Source organism: Pogona vitticeps, chromosome 1, assembly GCF_051106095.1.
Source record: "Pogona vitticeps strain Pit_001003342236 chromosome 1, PviZW2.1, whole genome shotgun sequence".
In the NCBI taxonomy this organism is placed as follows: Eukaryota; Metazoa; Chordata; class Lepidosauria; order Squamata; family Agamidae; genus Pogona; species Pogona vitticeps.
The window spans coordinates 41317756-41336446 of NC_135783.1; the positions used below are offsets into that span (position 1 = coordinate 41317756).

The 18691-nt window shown below is 40.8% G+C and overlaps 2 protein-coding genes across 2 annotated transcripts in view; both read right to left on the reverse strand.

The window, feature by feature from the left end:
• The window catches only part of PLB1 (phospholipase B1), a 127810-nt gene extending 127177 nt beyond the window's left edge, over positions 1-633 (reverse strand). The window contains exon 1 of the mRNA XM_072991271.2: positions 559-633. The gene's annotated coding sequence lies outside the window, so the exon portion shown is untranslated. The remainder of the gene's footprint in view (positions 1-558) is intronic.
• Positions 409-18691, reverse strand: part of LOC140704704 (phospholipase B1, membrane-associated-like) — a 34059-nt gene continuing 15776 nt past the window's right edge. Inside the window, exons 5-11 of the mRNA XM_072991272.2 lie at positions 16722-16762; positions 13966-14009; positions 13201-13282; positions 12104-12155; positions 9068-9142; positions 4337-4399; positions 409-2509 (exon numbers count right to left, since the gene is read on the reverse strand). Of these exons, the coding sequence (XP_072847373.2) occupies positions 2432-2509; positions 4337-4399; positions 9068-9142; positions 12104-12155; positions 13201-13282; positions 13966-14009; positions 16722-16762 (435 nt within the window). The 3' untranslated portion in view covers positions 409-2431. The remainder of the gene's footprint in view (positions 2510-4336; positions 4400-9067; positions 9143-12103; positions 12156-13200; positions 13283-13965; positions 14010-16721; positions 16763-18691) is intronic.

Genomic DNA, 18691 nt, shown 5'->3' on the forward strand with positions numbered 1-18691 from the left:
CTTAATTAACATGTCTTTCAGGGTTGGAGGAAGAGATTTTCATACTGCAACCTTCTCAGCTGCTTTCCTTCACGAGGCAAAAAGGGCTTAGAAATAACCTTTCCATGGGTGAAAATAGGATATTTTTGCTAGACTTAATTGGGATGTAGAGGGGTGGGATGTCCAGGGAAGTCGGACAGGGGGAAGAAGGGGCTTCGTTTGTACAGGGGAACTACTTCCAAATAATGGGGAATTCTGCTAGAGCAGTGTCCTTGAAACTTAGAGAGACCTTAAAATGCAACCTGAGAAGGTCACAAACAAGAGTGGTAGGGCAAGGGACATTGGGACCAAGTGGCCATGCTCCATCCCACCCCAAAAAAACAGCATTTGTTTGACTCAGCTTAGTGCTACTCAGACTTGGAAAAACACTTTAATTTTAAATGGCATAGAGTTGCAACCAATATAGCTACCACAACACATATAACCATGGCCTGGTCAGGAGGTTACCCCTGAACTGTTGGGCTGTAGTCTTCTCTCCATAGGACAGGGACAGGCAGTAATACTGAATTTATTGCTCACCTGAAAGGACCATCTCCATACAATTTCTTCAAGACTGGAACAGTCACTGAAACAATTACACAATTTAGGAAGAATATGCCTAGAAAATATGTAAAACAAAGCAAAAACACATTTGAAATGATGTATCTTTTTCCTTTATGAACACAGAGTCTGTTGCATTAGGAAGCCTTACAGTGTGATTCAAATATGTGTGAGATACTTCCACTTCTCTTTTCAGCCTTTCCCCTGTTGTTTCCGAAGCCTGGTATTCCTAGATATTAAGATACGCATCTACCATTGAAAATGGTAGAATAGAATTGACAGCACAATCCAAACTGCAAAAGTAACACTTTAAAGGGAAGATACCTATCTATAAAGATCATTTTCACACCCAACGAAATCCATAACCCAAAATGTATGCTCCACTCTGGAATCTGACATATGAGTTCAACATTTAATTTCTCAAATCAAATAACTTTCAAATAAGACATCAATGTAAGATGACACTCCCTGATTATGAGAGTAGTGGCAATCTCCCAAAACTGACATTTTAGGTCTAAAAAGTAAAGTTCCTTCTTTCCTTACTACTCTGCGTCCCTGAAAATTGTTACCCCTTAAAACACAAAAATGTAACTTTAACTCAGGGTGTGGCTACACTAGCAGCAGGAAGCAAGCTAGTGTGAGCTGCTTAGGAGTACTCAGGGTTGATTAGAAAGACCTAATCAAGCCTGACCATTGACATGGAAATGGGTCCTGCCAATATTGTGAAGTGGCTTGATAAACAGGCCACTTCAGGACACCAGCAAATTAATCACTTCCCCTGCTCTGCCACCACCATGGATTCAACTGTGGGCAGTTTCTCAACCAGCCCTTTAATGTAAGGAAAACAGAAAAAAAATTTAAAAAAAAATGCATAACTGATAAAGTGTATCAGCAATAGTCTACATGTAGTTTAAAAATTTTCTCTTCTCTTGCACTCTGCAGAGCAGGGAAAGTGATTAATTTGCCAATATCCTGAACCGGTTTGCTCATTAAGCTACTTCACAATACCTATATTGGTAAATTGAAAGAGAATGGCTTGCTTTGGATCAGTTTCAGCAATCATATGCAAGGGAACCAATGCAAAACAGAGTAATTCTACCTGCACCAGAAAGTAGAAACCCCTTGACAGTGGTCAGAAAAGTGTTGGTAGGAACACTCTGGGAGTGGATGGTTTGCTCCAGCAAAGACACCGTCTGATCGCCATCTTGGAGCGGACAGCAGCCTGTGCCTGCAGTCCCTCCAGACAACAGGCCATGCAGGCAGCTTCTTATTACCTTGTAAGGAAACGGATCCCTTAACCTTCTAAAGCTTAGGAGGAAACAGACTGAATATATCACAAATAATTGCTTGATATGATAAAGAAGCTAGAATTTGTTGATCAATGTGGGGATGACCTACACTGTGGGGACAAAAAGAAAGATGGCTAGGAGAAAACTGAGTCAAATCAGCTAGGTTTGGAAAAACAGCCAGAGTAGGGTCAGAATTTTCCAATATACAAGAGCCACGGCAGTCCAGAAGTTTTAATCTTTTGAATTGATTGAGGTCTCAGAAAGCAGTGAAAAAACTGCCACAAATAAATAAATAAATAAATAAATAAATAAATAAATAAAGAAAGAAAGAAAGAAAGAAAGAAAGAAAGAAAGAAAGAAAGAAAGAAAGAAAGAAAGAAAGAAAGAAAGAAAGAAAGAAAGAAAGAAAGAAAGAAAGAAAGATTTCAAGTGCTTTACTTACTATACAGCACAGAACGGTTGTTATAAACATCACAATATGTATCTGGAGAAAAATTGCCAACATACACTCAAGAACAGAAGAAGAAACTCTTGGTTTGAAAATAGTTAGAAAACTTTTTGATTTACCTGGCATTATGCAAACTGAAGTGAGGAAAGGTCAGCAGAGTAGAATCTACCAGGTTCACAAAGGCTTTAGGTACCTACAACAATGAAAGTACTATATTAGCAAAATTAGAAATTGTGATTTTGCATCTCTAATTTCAATATCTCTTCCACTAGTGGTGTCCCAAACTATTTTATTACCAGACTAGACTAACATACTGGCAACTGTAATTTTAAATCTATAAACTAGACTAACATACTGGCAACTGTAATTTTAAATCTATGACCTTTGCCGGGAAAGAGACAGGGGGAGTGTGACCCTGTTGATACTCCTGGACCTCTCAGCGGCTTTCGACACCATCGACCACGGTGTCCTTCTCAGTAGACTGATTGGGTTGGGAGTCAGGGGCACCACTTTACATTGGTTCCACTCCTTCCTGGCTGACCATGTTCAGAAGGGGGTGCTGGGGGACAGTTGCTCTGCCCCATGGCATTTATGTCATGAGGTTCCTCAGGGCCCGATACTGTCCCCCCCAAGCTGTTTAACATCTACATGAAACCACTGGGAGAGGTCATCAGGAGGTTTGGGCTGAGGAGTCAGCAATATGCTGACGACACTCAGCTCTACCTCTTGTTTCCACCAGTCCAAGTGATGCAGTTTCTGTGCTGGACCTAATAATGGACTGGATGAGGGTTAATAAATTGAAACTCAATCCAGACAAGATGGGAGTGCTGTTAGTGGATGCTTCGCTGGACAGGTTGGAGGGCCATTTCTCTGCCCTGAATGGGGTTACACTCCCCCTAAGGGACAGGGTCTGCAGCCTGGGGGTGCTCCTGGACCCCAGTCTAACTCTGGAAGCCCAGGTGGACTCGGTGGCCATGGGTGCCTTCCCTCAGCTGCGGAAATTATACCAACTATGGTCCTACCTGGACGAGCGGAGTCTCATGACAGTTACACATGCACTGGTAACATCTCGTATAGATTACTGCAATGCGCTATATGTGGGGCTGCCTTTGAAGGTGGTCAGGTGACTGCAACTGATCCAGAATCTCCATAATCGAGCTGCACAGCTGGAGAATGGTGGGGCCACTGGGGGACAGATCAGGCTAATTCTGTTTAAATTACATTGGCTACCAGTTGCTGTCCAGGCCCAATTCAAAGTGCTTGTTTTGACATATAAAGCCCTAAATGGCTTGGGCCCTGGATACCTGAAGGCCCACCTCCTTCCATATGAACCTACCCGGCAGTTAAGATCTAGCCAGGGGCCCCTTTTGAAAGATCTGTCCCTCAAGGTAAGAGGGATGGCTTGTAGACAAAGTCACTTTTCAGCAGCTGCCCCCAGATTATGGAACACCCTCCCGACTGAGATTCGTCTGGTGCCATTGCTGATGACATTTCGGCGCCAGGTCAAAACCTTCCTCTTCCAGAAAGCTTTTAATTGAAATAATATGAACTGTGGGTCCTGATGGCAATTTTTGGAGTATATATTTTAATTGTATTTTAATTGTTTTATCTTTTTTACTGTAGTTAAATTGTTATAAGCCATCCAGAGATTTTTGGGTAGTGTGGGCAGCATATAAGTTAAATAAATAAATAAATAAATAAATAAATAAATAAATAAATAAATAAATAAATAAATAAATACATAAATACATACATACATACATACATACATACATACATACATACATACATACATACATACATACATACATATATTGGCTTTCTAGAATGGGCCTATTCTAGTTATGACGCTATGTTAAGAATCAGGATTTCAGTCTCTGTGTTGCAAACAATTCAATGGTAAAAACCATATACAGAGGGTATGTAAGCACTTTAAATGAATTATATGTATCAGATAAAGCCAGCTAACTAGCTTGAACTGAGCTTCACAAAAGTTTTCAAACTGAGAAACAGTTCTTACTTCTTCATATAAGAAATCCAAGACTCCTTCAAGTTTTTCAATGCTGTCAAAAAGGAAAGCCTCCTATTGAAAGGGAAAAAATTATGTCAGAGGACAGATAATGAATTTGTGGTTATCACCTTTTCCACAGTGAAAGAAATCAAAATAACACTTTATACCCTTATCGTACTCTTGCAAAAATGATATAGATTACAATCTCTGTCTCACCTATAAAAATTAAAATGAGAAGAGAAATTGCCCATTAAGTACCCTACCGCCATCCTGATTTCGTGAGCATAATTATCTAGCAAAACAAGGACAAAGCTCTGTAATACTGTTCCTGGATCATAACAGATTCTTTTTACAGCTATCCAGAAGCTGCTGGATCTAATGTCAGTGGTGGCAGTGAATCCAGTCTGGGTTTAATTCAGACTTTACAGGTTCTGTCCGTGGTGTTGAACCTCATCCTCAAAATAAATTCAGTATGTTTATTGAATTTATTTAAAGTTCAGACTAAAACCAGGAGCAGATTTGTCTAGCTATTAGTCCCCCCCCCCCGTCTTGTTACCTGTATTGTTCATCCTGTTGATGGGATGTATAATAGACAAACATATCCGAAAACACGTTTGCTGCAAATAATTCCTAGCTGAATAAAATTCCTTGCAGTTTCATGGCCTCATGCTGCAACCCGACAAATAGCCAAGGGTCCTTTCTATTCTTTACAATATTACCTTGGCCTCCCACCCTCGTGATTGACATTTAGGCTATCTGGAGCCTTGGACAGAATACAATCTTATTCCTTCCAAAGAAAGAAGTTACTAATTAAAAGCACCATATTTTTGCCTGACTGCCCCAGTTATACTGATGCCGCAGTTATATTTTAAGTTCTAAATAGTGCCACAAATCAGGGTTGTGGAAAGAGATGAGGGAATAAAAGAGAAAAGACAAGAATATAAGTAGTTGCCCAGAATGTTGTCTGGATTCTTTGTGAAAAGTAAATGTGTCAAGGGTGTCATTGCCAGAACAAAGAACTTGCATGAGAGACAGAATTAGTATTAGGCCATTTATAGATAGCAGAAGGCAGATTGCCTTGATAGAGAACTAAAATACAGCTGTCAACTCAGATGTGAGAATTTGTGTGCATCTTTTTTCTTTAAATGGTCCTATATTGGCCTCCAATGGGAGAACCCACATAGAACATTTAGATTCCTGTATCACCGCTATTTCATCATCACATGGTGGGTAAAGAATTAAATGTTATCTTGGCTTTTTCAGACCTAATCACTAGATGCATTACTGGTGGTAGTGGTAGTAAGTGATGCTGATGCTGGTTCTAGCGAATACCTCTGTGTCATAAACTAACCCTATAGCCACTGCTGAAATTATGAACCATGGCATGGAACGCATGATTTAGAATATATGTCACCATTCAGCAATGGCAAGGAAATAGACTGCACCAATCAACTGGTCACAGCAGATCACACTTCACCCAGGAAAGCTTGCTCTTCTGAGCAAACCCTGCCGAACATCCTATGCCATCTGCATCTATGGATCAATTGGCCTCCAATTTACATCTGACAACTTTTTATAACTTTAATATATTATACCCTAATTCCAAATGTTCACACTCATCTGGGAATAAGTTCCATTGAGTTTGAAGGAGCATATGGAAATGCATAGGGTTGTGTTGTACTTATTGCTACCATTCCTGAATCCTAGACTAGGTTTGGCCAGACCAGGAATGTCACCCTATACAACTGAAATCAGGACAAGGCCCTTCATGCAGACAAAAGCAGCTGGCACCTATTGTGGTAGGGAGGTAGAAAGCATGATAGCTTCTAGTGGGTAGAGCCAGAGATGACAATCTGTTAAAATCTGCTTTTCTGTCTGCCTGCATCTCCAAAGACTCACATGGACTATGGCAAAGCTGGGATCAGCAGAAAAATAACACAGGCAGGGCACTGGGTTTTTGTCACTGGTAAGGAGGCAAATAGTCATGGACTGGTTAAGCATAGCTTAAGCTTAGGGGCTGGAGCATGACCTATTTGCCCGATTAGACTAGCTGTAAGCTGGCTATCATAGTACCTGTTCTCTTGGTCCTCTTTCCTCGATCATTTCATTTACCTACTAGAAATGCAGCTCCTTATTTTTGTTCAGCAGAAGGGTGTTTCCATATCCAATTGTCTGAGAACTGGGTTCTTAGACATTGTGGGGTGGGGGTGAATGTTTCCTTTCAAATATTTATACATGGTTATCACCTCTGCAGACTTCAAACAGTCATTTTGTAGTGAGTTGATTAAAGCCCTAAGGAAAGAATGTTGCAGAGCATAGCATTTAGGGACTTAAAATAAAATAAAATAAAATAAAACAATTTGGTGCAGTACAAATGCCAAAGGGCAAGGAAAAAGAAAAAAGGATTTTTTTATGGACCACTTGCAGAAGACGTAGATAGTGCTAGTGGCAGGGAGAAAATTAGACCAGAGAGACAAAAATTGCATACATTTCATTTTGTTTGATCTACACTCAAACTATGCATGCTTGAAATTGATTCAGGGCAATGAAAAAACAGAAATATTTGAAAGACTGTGCAAAGGAAAAGAGTTCCCTCCAAATATTGTAACTGCGCCGTACAATAAAGGACTGTACTGTATATAGAAATGTCAGCAAGCAGGCTTACAAGTGTAAAATTATAAATGTAGGCATCTAAGGGTGGATGCAAACAACCATTCTAACATGGTCACGGAACTTTTTCTTTATTGTATGAGTTTCATATGTATTTATAAGAATAACCTGCATTTTCCTCTCCACAAGGAAAATTTAAAATAACCTTTTGCTTCCCACAGGAAAAAAATATTTCTACAGAGATAAGAAATTCAAATTGATCATTAAGTACCAGAGATGACCTGATGATATTGTCATCCTACTCATTCCTACAGATATGCAGTTAACATGAGGATCAGCTGTTTGTGTGTTGTATGTGTTATGGCAATGCTTTGTGGTTGGTTGGTTGGTTTTCTAAAATCAGAAAACTGCTGGATAGCTCAGTGGAAACATTCCAGCAAGGACCAGGGTTCAACTGTATTTGTCACCATAACCTGACAGTAGATTTTAAAAAACAGGCAAATTCTCATGGGAAGAAGTGATTCATCAAATACTTTGGTCCTCACCTATTAATTGCTTTAAAGCACATTTACTCAAGGAAAGACGAGCAATCAAAGGGCTATATGATCTCCACTCTAGGCACTGGTGAAAAATTTTGCAGTAGCATTCTTCACCAGCAGAATTTTGTTACTGGTCTTCAAGAACAGTACCATTAATTAGTGCACTGCAGAAGTCCAATGAAGTATAAATAGTGTGTGTATTGTTGTGACCAAGTCTGGGCATGCCAGGAAGAGATGCCACTGGAGCTCTACCACTCAAAACAGATCCACAGGTCTCCGTGGAATAAGTCAATGCATAACAGACATATGAAGAATATCAGAAGATCATCTGAACCTCAAAACATCTAGTGGCCCAAAGGTTCTCCATCTCTACCATTCAGCCTGAGAACCACATCTAGTTTAAAAAAGTTTTCAAGGAATTGGAAAGTGAGGTTGAAGGCAAAAGCAGAGATCATACATTCTAGCAGATTTTAGTTAGTAAAAGTTAGTGAGTGAGCCTCAGGAGAAACATTTCAACCTTTTAGAAAGTGGGGAAAAACTATACAAATTTGAGAAACAACCAAATGATACTATCATCAAGAATGGGGAATGGCCTTTTCGGGAACCCCAAAGGGCTGGATTGGAATCTCAGAATAGCTGGATTTGACCTTTATATAAGACAGTATTTTCAGGTAGACATTGACATTGACATAATTCCTTGCCTCAGGTTGTCTGGCGAATTCCATTTGAAGTACTGTACTATTTTCAGTTAAGACATTGGTTTAATTGCTTTTTACTATTGCAATAATTCATTGGAATTTTCAGCTTCTAGTATTTTCCATTTTAATACTGTAAGATGCCTTGGGTCCTCTTGGGGAGAAAGACAGAGTAAAGATAACAAAAATAAATGAGAAATAAATGTAAAGATTTCCTGCCTCACAAATCATATTCTCAAGCACTATACTCATAGGTGTAGTGCTACAGCTGCAAGTGCAGGTACTTAATAATGACATCTTTCATAAGTAGCTCTCCATCCATAGAGTCCAAAAATGCAAGCAGTTGGATTAGTTCGCATGGACATATAAGAAGCATGTTTTTTGTGGTGTTAATAGCTTTTTATCGCTCATTCAGGACCAAACAACCTTCATATCCTTTGCAAGAAGGATAGTTTGCAACAATACAGCATTCCTGGGAAACTCCATTTCTCTCCTAGTTGTTGTGAGGATTACAGCTCAGAGGGAAAAAGGAAAATTGAGGATGGGGAGCACAAAGGGTAGATGATGTTACACTTTATGCTACTCAGAAAGTCTCAGGACCTCAACCTTATGAGCTCTGGTTCCACTATCCCAGTGGTTATACCACAGTGGTGGTTGTTAATCTTACACAGTACTAGCTAGCTAACACAGTACAAGGAGAAATGAGGCACATTACAGTTTTTCCACAGAAAAGTACAGTACCTGTATGAGGAAAGACGTTAATTTTTTTTAAAGGTCTTGTACATTGTCAGAATACTGACACCCAAAATCAAGAACATTAAAGTTTCATGATTTCATTTATATTTTAGAATCCAATTCCTTGGTCATTTCCCCAATTCAAAACATGATCTACTTACCTGCAACCCAGAGAAGTAGGAAGGACATGGGAGGAAAATTGTGATTAGCTTCCAGTCATTTTGGTAGTCTATCCACTGGGAGAAAGGAGCACAAGGGAAAACAGCTGTCACATGTCAGATTAATGATGGGGTAAGAATCAAGCTGCCTGCAATTCCTTCCTCTCTTTATCAGTCCCCCATCTTTCAGAGCTACCAGACATTTGCCCTGAACACTTCTGATTTGCACAGCTTTCCTAATTAGGAAAACCTATTCCTGTGACAGTTGCACAGTGACATTCAACTCTGTGGCAAACTCAGATTGACTGTGTTGGCAGTATTAATACTGACTGGCACAATCTTGTTGCAAGAGATGTGGATACTACATAACTGGTGTCAGAAAATAACTAAAATAAACTACCCATTCTAGGCCTTGAATCCTCCATGTAGTGCAACTGATAATCAGGTTTGCATTAACTGTTAGGGCTGTGTTGATTAATGCATTAGATCAGATGACCCATGGAGTCCCTTCCAGCCCTATCATCCCCCCAATAGACAGACACACACAAGTTGGTAAGCTATCTGTGGGGCAACTTATAAATTGGCAATTATAGGCCTGTCGCCAATGTTTCTTTCATGAGCAAAGTGGTTGAGAGGGTGGTGGCCGATCAGCTCCAGGCTCACCTGGACGAAACGGATGCCCTGGATCCATTTCAGTCGGGCTTCAGGCCGCGCCACGGTACTGAGACGGCATTGGTCGCCCTGTACGATGACCTGCTGAGGGAGGCCGACAGTGGCAAAATCTCCCTGCTGGTCCTCCTCGACATCTCGGCGGCCTTTGATACCGTCGACCACGGTATCCTCCTAGGGAGGCTCTCTGAGTTGGGAATTGGTGGCTTGGCACTTGCCTGGCTCCGTTCCTTCTTGGGGGACCGTCCCCAGAGAGTTCAGCTTGGGGAGAGCGTCTCGGCCCCGTGGAGTCTCAATTGTGGGGTTCCACAGGGGTCGATTATCTCCCCAATGCTGTTTAACATCTATATGAGGCCGCTGGGTGGGGTCATTAGGGGATGTGGGGCTTTGTGTCATCAATATGCCGATGACACCCAGCTCTACATCTCCTTTTCACCAACTGCAGGTGATGCTGTCCTTTCCCTTCAGCGTTGCCTGGGGGCCGTACTGCAATGGATGCAGGAGAACGGACTGAGGCTGAATCCGGATAAGACGGAAGTTCTGAGGGTGGGTGCCCCCATGGTAGGTGGCTTGGGTGGCTCTCTCACATTTGGGGGGACCACCTTGGCCGCGAAGAGTGGGGTCCGCAGCCTCGGCATATATTTGGACCCGACGCTCACCATGGAAACTCAGGTGGCATCGGTAGTCCGCACCGCATTTTTCCATCTTTGGCGGATTGCCCGGCTGCGACCCTATCTTGACATGGGGGCGCTCACTACCTTGGTGCATGCGCTCGTAATCTCAAGATTAGATCACTGTAACGCGCTCTACGTGGGGCTGCCTTTGAGGCTGACACGGAAACTTCAGGTGGTGCAGAATGCGGCGGCCAGGCTCCTTACAGGAGTGAGAAAATATCAACACATCTCTCCAACGCTGGCCGCATTGCATTGGCTGCCCATCTGTTTCCGTGTCAACTTCAAAGTTTTAATGCTTACGTATAAGGCCCTAAACGGTTTAGGACCTCGATATTTGGCGGAACGCCTCCTCCCACCAAGGTCTACCCGGATCACCCGCGCGAGTCAGGAGGTGAGGCTGAGGAGCCTGACGCTGAGAGAGGCCCGGAAGGAGAAGACACGAAACCGGGCCTTCTCGGCGGTGGCTCCTCGCCTCTGGAACAATCTCCCTCCGGCGATTCGCGCGGCCCCCACGCTGGGCACCTTTAAAACCCAATTAAAAACATGGCTGTTTATTCAGGCCTTCCCTCCAGCCAACTCTTGATTTTTTCTTACTTTTCCTTTTTATCTTTACTGCTGTTCTTGTTTGATTATTATGTATTTGTCTATGTTTTATTATTTGATTTTATATTTGGAAGCCGCCTAGAGTGGTCCGGTGGGCCAGATAGGCGGGGTATAAATTAAATAAATAAATAAAATAAATAAATAAATAAACTTTCACATAGTAAGTTGGAAGGGGATTGGATGAGATGACCCTTGGAGTCCCTTCCAGCACTATGATTCTGTGATTCTCAATAACTGTTATCTATCTATCTATCTATCTATCTATCTATCTATCTATCTATCTATCTATCTATCTATCTATCTATCTATCTATCTATCTATCTATCTATCTGTCGGTCTGTCGGTCTGTCGGTCGGTCGGTCGGTCGGTCGGTCGGTCGGTCGGTCGGTCGGTCGGTCGGTCGGTCCGTCCGTCCGTCCGTCCGTCCGTCCGTCCATCTATCTATCTATCTATCTATCTATCTATCTATCTATCTATCTATCTATCTATCTATCTATCTATCTATCTATCTATCTATCTATCTATCTATCTATCTATCTGCCCACCCGCCCGCCTGCCTGTTTGTTTGTTTGTTTGACATTTTTTCTCACTCATCTTGCTTCCAGGGCTATTCTGGCCAGTTTATAATTGAAAAACAGATAAACAATAATAGAAGAGAGTAAACACAATAACAATCAAAATCAAATGTAAAGACCAACTGAACATACACTGACAAAGTAAAAAACTAAAAATAATATGATAGTTTAAAGGTAAAATGGCCTTTATATTGTTGTGCCCTCATCTTGAGAATTTGGAAAATTTCTCTTCATAGGCACAATAATTCAAGAATATCCTCACCATGCAGGAAAGTAAAGTGTTCTGAACTTCAGACGGCAGCTTGAGATGGGTGGGTAGGTGGGAAGAGACAAAGGAAGAAACCAGGGTCTGAATGATGCAGGAAGAGTTTTTACTATGTAGGTACCATTTGGGCTCTACAATGGGCAGAAAAATGTTTCTGGCTGGCACCAAGATGGTTTAATATTCAAAAACCTATTACAAACATAAAACCTCATTTGGCAACAGCTGCACACTATTCTGTAGTGTTAATACACACCTGGCTCTCTTTCATACTGTTCACAGTTTCTTTAGTTTGGCTTAAGAGATCTCTGTACAGAAACAGGAAAGAAAATCTATCAAGCAGAGAAGTCTTATTTCTCTACATGCATAAAGCTGAAATTCTACCTGGATTAAAATCCATAACAACCTTCCTTCTTGTATTGTTTCCAGCCCAGGCACAATAAAGATCTTTTATTGAAGCACATAAAGATTCTCTGCTAAAGTGTGTTTTTCAGAATTTCAGCAACCAAGAAGAACGGGGTTTGGCAGGATGCCCCGTGATCGGGAGGGGGGGGGATTTCAGCTCTCAGAAGAGCATTTTGCCATTCTCAGTGGCTAGCCAACACACACACACACACACAAACAGGGTATTTTAGCAGTAAAGTATCCTACGACACTTTGGTTTCTGAGATCCTTTATGAAGATGAACAAGTTTATCATTACACGAATTTACATGGACCATAGCCCATTTTATCAGATGCACATAATGTTAACCAAACATCCAGACAGAAATTCCTTACACATGGCTGGCGATGGATCATAGGGGTCATGTGAGGTCAGAGGGAAATTAAATGGAAAAACTGTGTTAATAATGTTGGTCATTCCCCAAGCAGGTGCTCACAAAACAAACTTTCTGGTACTGCGTAAGCAAGACAGCCAACATATGTGCCATGAGAAGAACACATGGTCTCAGTTTAAAGTCTAGAAAACGGACTGGAATATAATCTGGTGCTACTTAAACAGGTCCTATGCTGGCATTACAAAAAACCTTCAATATCCATATTAGTGTAATGTTTTTATTTGGCTGACCAAAATGACACAAAAATTCTCAAGGTTTCTTTCATTGACGCTAAGGTTAGCCCAGTAAAGGGATTACACTAAACTGATCTTTAGAATTCACTGTGAGTTGATAGGCTTGTTCATCTATTGCAGAAACAACTGGCCTGAAGTCTGTGAAAGCTTATGCCAAATAAACCTGTTGGTCTTTAAGAAGCTACAAGCTGCTTTGCTGTTTCTGGAAGTTATCTCTTGTGTACTTCATCACTGTCTTGCAGGTAAACAAGAAACAGCCAAGCAGATCAGAAGAGAACTTACATGGTTCCGCTTCCTGATATGGTACTGCTGTTTCCCAGAGAAAAGTAATACTTCACGGAAGGATTAAACCCGCTAACAATATCTGAAAGACATACATTTGACTCAATAATTTTGCAAGTGTCTGTGTGCTACCAAACTTGACAATCATCAGCCTTCCCCAATGTCTTAGTCTTAGGAAGAAGCAAGAGAGAGGGGACTTACTGTGGGACAAAATAGCACATAATACTGTATTAATAATGACATGGTTGCTGTTAATGTTGTTGCTTCTCAAATATTCTGTCACAAGTTGAATGTGAGTCATCAAGGAGATGAGAATACAAAAACTTGATAATGTGCATTAATAAGAGAATCCATGTTTCAAAGTTAAAAGAATAAGTAAACCCACTTCATGGCACGATACTGTGAACTCTTCTGGAGTATTATGTCTGGCTCTAGGTATTGCACTCCAATTATCACATAAGAAAGTGGAACATATTCAGGAGAGGGTGACAGAAATGATTGGGGAAACTGAAATTCAAATAAGGAAAGATTGAAACATGAGTTTATGGCGAACTGCAGACAAAATGGGGAGCCTGGCAGTATTCTTAAGGGCAAATACATCTTTGCTCCTGCCTCAGAAGGAAGATGGGTTTTACAGAGTGGTGGATTTTGCATGAACTGTGAAAGCAAAACTGTGAAACCAGCAGCATATTTTGAAATAGTTGGCTTTCGAATCATGGTCTTCCAAGAACTCTTTTTCAAGAGTTTTAAAACTATAAAACATACCTTTTAGTGTTGTCATACTTCCTTGGACAAGATCACTCTCTGCGCTACAAATTGAAACATTAATTAATTATTTGTTTTCATAGGCCAAATAACCATAGAGCCCAAAGCAAATGTGTGCATACAATGGGGTCTTGACTTGAGAACTTAATCCGTATTGGAAGGCGGTTCTCAAGTCAAAAAGTCTGTAAGTCAAGTCTCCATTGACCTACAGTGCATTGAAAACCGATTAATCCCGTAACAGGCCATTTTTGTTCCATTTTGGTTTTTTTCTGGTCTGTAAGTCAATTCTCAGGCTGCAAGTCAAACCTAAATTTTGCGGCCAGAGAAGTCTGTAACTCAAAAAGTCTGTAAATCAAGCCGTCTGTAAGTCAAGGGTCCACTGTATCAGATCTCATTTCTTCTGGACTTCCCTTGCTGTCCTAACTTAAATGAGACACTACAAGCATCTTTTGAAAAAAGCCCAGAGTTTCAGAGTGATACAGCTCGCAATGTGAGCATAGCAAAGCACAATTCATGTAAATAATAAAACGCACACAAACATTTTTCTTAGATTTAGCCCTCACATCCCTAAGGAACATGAATGCATTATAATGTTGAAGAAAATCATTCTAAAGAAGCTCCACTTTTATTTTCCACTAGCTTCTAAAATCCTTAGCTCTATTATTCATTATAGCAATCTATATAAGAACAGCCACTTGACTCATTTGGGTGAACAAAAATCATTTCCAGTGGAGCATCTGGGAGCCCAAAAGCTTCCATTCTCCATCTAGTAATCCCATGTCCCATAGGGCTCCCCACAGAAGACTTCCCATTGCCCACTCCTCATTTTTCTACTCACAGCCATTCTCACCACAAGCAATTCTTCCCCCTTGAAAGAGGCCACTGAACTACCTACTATCACATGCATTTGCTGTGTTATGCAGTATGGACTTAAACCTCCTGATTTTTCTGGGATTTCTCTGTTGCTGCTTCCAGAGTCTGGAACGCCCTCCCACAGGAAGCCAGGCTGGCCTCATCTTTGCTATTCTTCTCAAGCAGGCAAAGAAAGACCTTTCTCCTCAGTCAGGCTTTTCCTCAGTAACTGGCAGTCTGAGAAGGGTTTTTGAAATCATATTGTGGTGCTTTGTTGCTTTTAAATGTGTTTTTAGTATTGATTTTATTTACCATTTTAATATGCTTGTTTAATTCTTTTAAAATATTTTTATATTTACTATTCTTAGCTTTTAAATATTGTCCTTTTAATGGTGTAAGGAGGGAGAAAGGCAGGGTAAAAATACTTTGAATTAATTAATTAATTCATCCAGTTTGATTAATTAATTAATTTCCTTGGATTTTATTGTCTTTACCATTCTATATAATAAGTTAAGAAGTAAAATTCAGCTACTGTTTTTGTATCATTCTGAAACAGGTCCATTACCTGAAACTATTGATGCAAGAAACAGTTAAAGCTAGTGGACATGTGAACATAATATAAGAGCATGCTATATCTCACTGGTTCTTAACCTTGGGTTACTCAGGAGTTTTGGACTGCAACTCCCAGAAGCCTTCACCACCAGCTGTCTTGACTGGGGTTTCTGGGAGTTGCAGTTCAAAAGCATCCGAGTAACAAAGGTTAAGAACCACTGCTATATCTGACTAAAGGTCCACATATGTAGTCCAGCATTCTGGTTCCACCGTAGCCGAACAGATGCCTTAAAGGAAGTCCACAAATAGGATCTGAGGATTTCAGCGCCCCCGCTCTAGTTCCCCAGTAACTGCCCTAAACAGGATCCACTATAAGTGATGGCATACAGACATCATAAGTAGTAACTGCATCCTAGATCAATTTATCTAAACTCCTTTTACAGCAGTTCCAGTTTGACGGTCATAAACACTTTGTATGGTGATAAGTCCTTTGGTGTTGACTTTATAAAGAAATACACAGAGAAGGCTGTAAGTATTTTTGACAACCATTTAACTCCAGCCCATCAAAATTCCACTAGGACGGGTACTGTGGTGTAGTGGATAGAGTGCTGGGCTAAAGCTCAGGAGACCTGGGTTCCAATCCCAGCTTGGCAAGAAAAATCTCTGAAATATAGCCATGATAAACTACTCTTGGACCATCTCACATGCCTCCAAAGTCCTCCTATGGTCACCCAAAATCAGAACTTACTGTACGTAACAACAACATGCTATGATATAGAAACTGCATTATGCCAGTTGCATGCCAGATGTATGTGTAGCCTGCAATTGCAGCTAATGCAAGCTCTAAGCAAATATTTTTACCTAAACTGAACATATGATGTGATTGTATGCCACCCTTGACTAAAACTTAAAATTATTATTATTACGTGCTGTCAGGCCATTTCTGACCTATGGTGACTTTCCAGGGTTTTCAAGATACAGAGTGCTCAGTACAGGCTTGCCATTCCTTTCTTCTGGGGGCACTCTGGGACTGTATGGTGTGCCCAAGGTTACCTAGGCTGGCTCTTTTTCCAAACAAAGAAAATTGCAAATTAAGAGGATGTCATAATCTTCTTATGAAATTCAACTATAAGACCAGCTCACCCATTGGACTGGTGATATGCTTGGGTACAAAGCAGAGAGGAACCAGCCCAGTCATGGTGCCCCTTGTATACTAACTCCTGCCTCAGTAAAGCATTTTTTTATTTTTTATTTTTTGCAGCTGGTAGAATGAGTTAAGCAGATGGCAAGACTGAACTACACCTCTGCAGCAGACAATAAACATGCTTTATGAACACAATGAAAAGTGGTACCTCAGGAGATAGTCTGGCTGGTCTACCCTAGAATCTCCAATCTGAAGAAGGAAAAATAGATATGACAGTAATAAATACACAAAAACAACAATGGGTCTTGTCAATATCTGACACATGCAAAGTGAAACACTGATGGTCATCCTATAACCTTTGGACTGTCTCTGTTCTCCATGTAGACAGCCAAAGGGCAACCCTCTGTGGCCACTTGTGCAGATGTGTGGACAGAGAAGAAAGAACACCGTGTCACTTGAGAAGCCAGAAGGCTGAGCTATATAGGAAGGACTGCCAAGTCCAGGAATTTTAAGATCTTGTGCAGCTATGCTGGCATAGGTGAAGTGCCATGTTATCATGCAAGGCTTTTCCTGTTCTGTTTTTAGCATTGGGGGATGTTTATTATCTCTTCAAAGCTTTGTTATTACCAGGCAGCCCAATGAGGACACATCCACAATTCCTTCATCTATGTGGCAAACCACTGTGGTGTAGTGATGGATGGAGCCTTGCCATGAGAGATGCAGATTCTCATCCCCAGTGAGCCTTTAGATGCACTGGATGACCCTGGGCTAGTCCTACTCTCTTTTAGCCAGACCTCACAGAATCATTCTAAGGAGAAAGTGGGGCAGAGCACAGCCATTATTGTTGCCTCAAACTCTATAGAGAAAAAAGGGTGGGATGTTAATATAACAATGTAAGCATTCAGAAATGCATCATGCGCCTTGATGTGAAGTTTCTGATACTAATTGGCTGAGTTGAGGTGGCAGCTTGAAATGTTTAGCTTCTTGAGGAACCAGAAGTTTGCAGATTATATTATAGAGAGAAGATGACATTGTCAGTTTCGTTGTAGCTGAAACCTCTCACATGAGGTGGGGAGCAGAAGAGAATGTAGGGACTGGGTCTCCAGAGGTAAGAGGCCTGAGGGAATGGCACGAGGGAGCCAGTGGACTAAAAGGGCTATGAGAGAACAGATAAAGATGAGTCTTGAGAAAGAAGGTAGGTAGCAATGCATATTGGGAAGAGAATGGATTCCAAAGAAAATCACAGTGTTTAAGCACTAAAGGAATTGTGCACTACACAGTGAATGGTGGCAGAAGCACTAGTAAGGTAAAGAAAGGAGACCAAGTAGATTGTCTCCTGAAAACAGTAAGTGATGCAGATGAGAATCTAAAGAAAAGGGAAACTGAGGAGAAAGAAAACCATGAGGAAATTATCAATATTGTTTGGAAACAAGATGGGTTTTGGTAGGTGGATTTTGCCAATTATGGGTTCTTTGATTCTCACAGCATTGTGAAGGGGAAGGGGGCATGGGGGTCAAAGAACTGTAAATGGTGCTGATGGTAATTCTCAGTTTGAATTGAACAGTTACAGACTTTTGATCAATACATGATGAAAGCACTGAGAATATACTCATAGTCTGTAATTAAAATCTGTAACAGTTTGACATGAACTTAAAAGTCTGATCCTAAATACATTGCATGGAATTACATTTGCTTATGCATTTGATTAGCAATTCAGTCTTAAAAATAACAGTAAAATTAAATCCTTTTGCTCCAGTGGAATGTAATCCCATGTGATTGATTTATTGGCTGAAATCCCATTACGCAGTTATGCAGAGTAATTTTTAGAAGTACATTACCACAAGTTAAGAAGTCTCTGTAGATGTTATTTATTGTAAGTAAGTAGCAATGTGGATAAAGATTTCTTGTGTCATCTCGCTTCCAAAAGTTATGACATGAGTGTAAGTGCATGACAGGATTTTAGCCATTATTTTGCAGTCCCAAACCTAACTAGTAATGTCACTAGTCACCATTAACTTAGATAGAAGCATTTTAAAAATGTCACTTTGAGGGTATAAAAAATAAAGGTTCTTCGGAACTGTTCAAGGGTGTACGTCTCCGGCTGCAGAGCCTAATGTTGGGTGTTCAATTTGTCTTGGTGTCTCCTTGACAGGGGCTGGACTCTATGATCAACTGAGC